At 35.1% G+C, this 7,469-nt stretch overlaps 1 protein-coding gene across 1 annotated transcript; it reads right to left on the reverse strand.

The window, feature by feature from the left end:
- Positions 2,922–6,593, reverse strand: LOC109234537 (putative GDP-L-fucose synthase 2). The gene is made up of 2 exons (XM_019400558.1): positions 5,562–6,593; positions 2,922–3,463 (listed from the first exon to the last, which is right to left on the reverse strand). The coding sequence occupies exon 1, from the start codon at positions 6,506–6,508 to the stop codon at positions 5,567–5,569; it is 942 nt and encodes a 313-aa protein (XP_019256103.1). The 5' UTR covers positions 6,509–6,593; the 3' UTR covers positions 2,922–3,463; positions 5,562–5,566.

The following is a 7,469-nucleotide window of genomic DNA, read 5'->3' on the forward strand; positions in this document are numbered from 1 at the left end:
GACAATAAAACAGAAAGTCGGACGATTTCCAATATTTCGTATGCCAATGTCAACGCCATCTTCATGAATTCGAGTGACGGGTTTCCAAAGACCTAAACTTTTTTCGGGCCATCAGAAACGACCTAATGAACAATAGTCATCGCTTCACCGTGATTTTTATTCGTTTTTTGGTTTTTAGGGTCATAAAACAAAAATTTAGGACGATTTGCAATTTTTCTCCTCTATCTCTCATTGGACCCACAATAGCTAACCTAAATTATGAAAGACCAAGTTCAAATTCTAGTAATGTCAACCAAAAAAAAAACGATTTCTCTGTGGATGCATTGGCAATATTAACCTCCATGACAAACATTAATGAGGGAAAATACACCCAATCATGATAGAATAAGGATTTATATAAAACGCGCATAAACGGGTCAATTGGTTTGTGGCCATTACGAATTTGTTTTTAGTTTTATGACTTTATCTATTTTTTTATATACGGGAGATTTCATTTATACATAAGAGATCTATCTTTTACACGTAAGAGACCTAAAAAAGACATCTTAAATTCAACATTGTAAAAAGCCATGAAGGCTTAAAACCCCACATAAACCGACTCAAATACCACAATTGAAAAAAGAAAAAGAAAATTATTGCACCTTAGAGTTTCAAAAGAATATAATTATTAGGAAACCAAAAGAATATTGTTGCAGAGCCCTAATGGATTTGCCTTTGTCCTCATTGATCAAAACTAGTTTGTACTTATTATGTTTTATTGCCAAGTTTGAAAATGAACCAAACAAGACTGCAAAATTGAAAAAGGAAACAAGCTTAATGAGATGGACAAATAGTTTATCTGACATATTTTGTAGGTTACCATTTTTCATTTTTTTTAATTATTTATATTAATTCCAAACCTGTTGCTATATATATCACTTATATCCAATTAGTTTTGGCTTACGCAACTTCTTTACTTCTATTTGTACAATTGTTAGTTGAATTTGTTGACCAAGGGAGATCATAGGTCTCTTTGAGACAATTTTTCCTCTACACAATTTTAGGATTTAGTAATTATAATGTTGCGCACCTACATTCAAATATGCATGATTATGCTTTCTTTGAGCCGAGAGCAGGGGTAAGCTCTACGTATATGTTACGCTCCCCAAACTTCACGTGTAAAATTACACTATTCAAATCTGCATGATTATGTTTTTCTTGAGCCGAGAGTCTATCAGAAACAGTCTATCCACCTTCACAAGATAGAGTAAGCTCTACGTACATATTACTACGGGTGTTCATAAAAACCCGAAAAATCGAACCAAACCGAAAACCAAACCAAACCGACCAAAAAAAATCGATACTTTTTGGTTTGGTTTGGTTTTGGTTTTGAATTTTAAAAACCGATCAAATTTGGTTTGGTTTTGGTTTTAATCAAAAAATAACCGAAAAAAACCGAACCAAACCGACTATAGGAGTAGCTATTGCAAATTTATTATTACACCTATACATATGTATATTTTTATACGAAGTTTCAAAATTTTTATGGTGAATGTTAATCTTTTGCACTTTTAGTACAGTTTTTTACCTTTATATGCTAGTTTGATTGGTAGTTTTCTTTTGTTAAGTGTAAGAATCCATTTCATGTTAAAAAAAATATATTTTTAATTGAGTCCTTAAATTATTCATCACTATTTGATTCAATTATCATCAATATATTTTAGTAAATAATAGATTTCTCAAAGGGCAATTGTTTTGATAGTGTTACGCTGAAAATATGATCGCCGGAATATGTGTTTGATAGTGTATGTCTTATATTTAAGAAAAAACCGACAAATGACCGAAAAAACCAACAAAACCGACATAAACCGAATCGAGAAAAAACCGACTTAACTGGTTTGGTTTGGTTCTAATATTTGAAAAACCGACTTACTTGGTTTGATTTCTTTTTAGGGAAAAACCGAACCATGAACACCCCTACATATTACCCTCCACAAACCAAACTTGTAAAATTATACTGTTCAAATCTGCATGATGCTTTCATTCAGCCGAGAATATTAGAAACAGCCTCCATATCTTCACAAGGTAGGGTAAGCTCTACATACATATCCCCTCCCCCTCCCCCCGCCAAACCCCACCGGTAAAATTATACCGAATATGTTGTTGTTGAATAATATTGCACCTCTGGATATGTGCATTTGGAGATCTAAGTGAGATATAGCAAAAAAAATCAATGGTGTCTCATCTTTATTTTGCATGACTAATATAAGTGCACCCTTTTTATCTTTTTTACATATAATGGTATAGAATTAGCATACGTATTTCTTATCTATAGCACTCTCTTATCGTCTTATCGATGTGTTGGACATTAGAGGTCTAGTATTCACTCTCATATGATATATTGGTCTTAAAATTGTCCTAGAAAACTATCATTCACTTTGTTAGGTAACATCAATAATAAATTATTGTCTGCAAACAGCATATATCATGGAATCTCATCCTCTCATCTTGCATGCTATTAGTTAGCTCATCTATCACTAGAAAACACAAGTACCATACTATTAGTTATTTTATTATCCGATAGAAATCACACCAGGTAGCCACTCTAAAGGATTTCTATTAGAAATTAGCTAGTGCGTCCTGAATTTCAGTTTTCCAGTTTAATTTTTCAGGACAAAAATGTCCTGAAGTTAAGATTCTTAGTTTAAAATTTCATAACAAAATAAATACTTGCTAATCTCCAAATAGCATCCCTAAGAATGACTATCTGTGCACTTGCCTCTTTTATCCAGCACTAGAAAAATGCAAGTACCTTAACAGGTCATGAATTATTAGCTTTCAAACAAAGCAAGTCCATAGTTATAAACATGATATGCAAAGAAAAGATGTGAAGCACAAAGATTTAACACACAAGCATAATCACATTCCATTTTAGAACAGCATAATGAACAAAGATAAATATCCAGCAAGAATTAGTTTCAAAATATGGACATAAATACATCGTGACATAATGAAGTTTATAAGCCACCTAGTCATAAACATGATATGCAAAGAAATCAATTTCAAATAAAACAATGATCGATACTCGTCCTTATAGCAGCTTCTTGTGTGAATGGTGAAACGAACACCAGTAACAGAATTAACAGTTTCCAATGTCAGCAACACGAAGTCATTTAGCGTTATGTTACCTCTAATAGCTTATCCAATAAATAACCATATGAACTCAACAGGCTTCAGTAATTCAGTTCACTAGTCTCACTTAACATAGGGGAGGGGAGCTAGTGTGGAAAAGAAACACAGTCTATCAGCGTCATTACTCACTCACAAAATAGGCTGGTCCTTGGGGCCGATCGCCATGCAATTTGTAGGTCCTCAGAACCAGTGATCATCCAACTAGAATGCAGCAGTTGATGTTTTTCTTCTTGGTAACATTAAGATTCAGAAACAGCATCAGCGCATTCATCAGAAATCATTCATGGTCTCACTGCAGCATATATCCAAGCAGATAAGCTCACTGTAGATTAGTCACATGACATACTAGTAGGAAATTCCAATTTTGGCAGAGCGCTACCAAAAATAAGAAGTCTAGGCCCAGCATATAATCTATTGAAATTGGTATGCAGTTGTTTGTTATGAATTAACATTAGTGCAGTATGCATCCTTGCACAACTAGTTAATAATTTATGAGAGAATGGTTTTGTAATAAGTCACATGACTTCAAATTAGAGTTGATGTTAAGTTACAAGTGACAAACTACAAAAGTTGAGCAATTACTACTAAGTATCAGCTAGTTCATAGGAAAGATCGGCATCAGGTTAGGAACAAAAAATATGCATCAACAAGCATTGCTTGTACACCATATCCAAGCAACATTCCTGGAAGCTTCCTCTTTCATGTCAAAGAATTCTTCGTGGTTTCCTTTTGCATTTTCCTTCCACACAAGAGTGACACATAATGATTGGAAAGCACAATTTCTCCCTATAACACACAATGTGTATACATGAAAAATATATATAATTCTGCATTTTCTCCCATTTTATCAATATCCATCTTTTAGTGAAGATTTCAGAGCATTTTTATGCTTCTTGTATCTTGCTTTTATATTTAATAGGAAAGTGCCTAGGATTTGAATGAATAATTTGCATTTTATCTAACACAAATTCAAATTGTTACAACTTGGTCTTCTTTATATTGATATAGTCCTCAAAACAAGCAAAAGTCTATAAACATCGGAGAGAGCAATTTTACTTGTAAAAACACCATATAATTTGGTTTTTTAAAATATAACCTGCTCTTTCAAGAAACTTTGTGGGACCTGCAGATATACTTGGAACGCGTCCATTTGAAAGAACTGAGCAGAAATATAGAGATGTTCATAAATGGATCAAGGTGTCTTAACAGTTATGATCTTTCTGCAGAGAAAGTTTCTCGCTTATGCAATATTTCATCTCCTCCTTGGTAACATTAAAATTCAAAAGCAGCATTTACGAATTCAGAATTCATTTCTGAATTAAACTGCAGGCTGCAGCATATACACAAAGCATATAAGCTCACTGCACACCGGCTCGTAGGAACCTTTGACTAACAATACCAAAAATAAAATGTCTAAGCCCGGCAAGCAATATGCTGGAAGTGGCAAGCAACCGTCTGTTCTGATCGAACCTACCTACGTATACAACTACATAACACTATATGAGAACGATACTCTATTACTTTCTATATGACATTTAGGTTATAGTTGCTTTTAAGGTACAGGTGAAGTGGTGAACAGGGTACAAGGTATCGGGATATCACTGCAGATATCAGCTCTCTCATAGGAAACGTTGGTACTGGAATGGTAACTAAGAGTATGATCTCTGCTATGAGTTAGACTCCCACGGATACCCCTGCACCCAATTTACAAGTATTGCTTGCACCCCCCACATTTCAAGAGCTAAATTACTCGAAGTGGAAGCTTCCTGTGTCATGCCAAATAATTCTGTGTGGTCCCTCTTTATCACTTTCTTTCAGTACTAGAGTGATACAGAATGTCTGGAAGAGGACATTTTCTCCCTATAATGCACATGTGCGCCAACTACATGTTGAATTCCACAACTTACAAAGTCTAACAGAAGGAAGCATGTAGCGCACTAGCGGTCGTCCTAAATAAATGAACATCTGTTTGTAGATGCAAAAGATAATTTTCAGTACCAAACAAAAAGCTAATATCTTTATATCGAGATGGATTTCCCACAAGTGGTTAAAAGAAACTCTTAGTGTGTAAAATAGTTATTTACATTCTCAACTAGTTTATCACCAACCAGAAGTAGAATTCAATACAAATTGCTCCGTGCTTTTAGACATTTCATAATGAACTATTCCAATATTCGACATAATTTCTTTGAGAGTAGCACATTCAATATAAATGGAGCTGCGGAAAAAATAATTAACATAAACATAGTACTCAAACCAATACAAAAGATAATCAATAACTCAACTAAGCTTCCATAAGCTTATTTCCTTGAACAATGTAACAAACAAGAATAACAATCTCATATCTTGTACTAGTAAAAAAATAACACAGGGAAACATTCAACAATCACCTGAACTATTGCTTGCCATAATTCTCCAAATACCATTTATAGGTATCAACAAGACCATCCCGCAGCGAAATCTTGGGTGTCCATCCCAATCCAACAAGCTTTGAAGTATCCATAAGCTTCCTCGGCGTCCCATCCGGCTTGGTCGAATCCCAAATCAATTCCCCCTTAAACCCCACAACTTCCTTAACTAACTCAGCTAATTCCTTTATAGTAACTTCACTCCCACTCCCTACATTCACATGTTCTAAATCACTGTAATTCTCTAATAAAAATATCACAGCATCAGCTAAATCATCCACGTGTAAGAATTCCCTTAAAGGTGAACCTGTACCCCACACAACAACCTTATCTAGGTTGTTAATTTTTGCTTCATGAAACCTACGTAATAATGCAGGTAAAACGTGTGAATTCTCAGGGTGAAAATTGTCATTTGTACCGTATAGATTTGTCGGCATTGCTGAGATAGCATCAAAATTATGTTGTAGCCTATAAGCCTGACACATTTTGATACCGGCTATTTTTGCAATAGCGTACCATTCGTTTGTAGGTTCTAAAGGAGCAGTTAAAAGGGCATTTTCGGGAATTGGCTGAGGTGCAAACTTAGGGTAAATACACGAGGAACCGAGGAACAGAAGCTTTTGGACTTTGTGATTAAATGACGAAACGATGACATTTGTTTGGATTTGGAGATTTACAGTGATGAAATCTGCTGGATATGTGTTGTTTGCGTGTATGCCGCCGACTTTAGCGGCGGCGAGGATGACGTATTGAGGTTTCTCGGCGGCGAAGAAGGATTCGACGGCGGATTGGTTTGTGAGATCGAGATCGGAATGTGTACGGAGGAGGAGATTTGTGTAGCCTAATTGGTTGAGTTTTCGGACCACGGCGGACCCGACGAGCCCGCGGTGGCCGGCGACGAAGATCTTGGCGGATGTGTCTATCGGCATTTTTTGTCTGTGTGGCCTCAGATTTCGGTGTGTGTGTGTGTGTGTGAAATGAAATGAACTAAGCTCGAGAGGAAGGAGCTAAATAATGTAAAAAATAAGAAATAATTAGATAAATAAGAAAATAAAATTAAGATACAAAGTTTGTTTAGTTTCTTTTATAATCATGTGGTATTCAAAAATTATTGGTTCGGCTAGTTTAAATTTGCGATGCAGGAAATGTTTTATATTAAAAAAAATTATTCTCAAAACATTAATTAGAGGGTCGAAATTAGAGCAGAGATATTTCATTCATTCCACCGTATATCTAGATCCAGATGCATACATTTCTTCAATTGGGAATAAGTAAATTGAAGAATTAAAGTTTTATTTATAGGTTTGTTCAAGGGGAAAAAAATAGGGCCAGAAAAAGATGTTTTTTTTATAATTATGTTTTAAAGTTTTGCTTATTTAAGATTAATTAAATTTATTTTCTAGAATTTTGAGGAGTGAACTGATGATAGGCTATAATTACGTATTTTAGTTGATTATTACACTCTAATTTACTGCACTTTAATTGAGTTTGAGCTTTAATCGCTAGTGTTTTGCACTAACTGTGTGTTTTATGCCTTGTAGGAGTGATTCCGAGCTATATAGATGTTATGGAATGAATTCAGGTGATTTGGAGCTTTAAAGTTTGAGTAAAAGTTCAAGGAATTAAGCCGGGATCGTGTTTGGGGATCAACGGATAATAGTTAGAGCGAACAAAGACTTCAGTAGGCAGATTGTGCACTGTCTAGTAAAATAGATATAACTTTTTGCTTAGAACTCCATTTTGGCTCCACAATATATGTTTGGAAAGCTAACTCAAAGGGCTACAACTTTCATCTTTTACGTTTTTCCAAATTCGGAACGGAACAGGGTGAAAAATGCGCGAACGCGCGAAGTTTGCGCGAAGTCGCGCGAGTTAAGGAGCTGGAGGCAG

The sequence above is a fragment of the Nicotiana attenuata genome, chromosome 11 (assembly GCF_001879085.1).
Source record: "Nicotiana attenuata strain UT chromosome 11, NIATTr2, whole genome shotgun sequence".
NCBI lineage: Eukaryota > Viridiplantae > Streptophyta > Magnoliopsida > Solanales > Solanaceae > Nicotiana > Nicotiana attenuata.

Bases quoted from the DNA above. Each gene is read 5' to 3' on its own strand.
- LOC109234537 (XM_019400558.1), bottom strand. From the start codon at position 6,508: ATGCCGATAGACACATCCGCCAAGATCTTCGTCGCCGGCCACCGCGGG.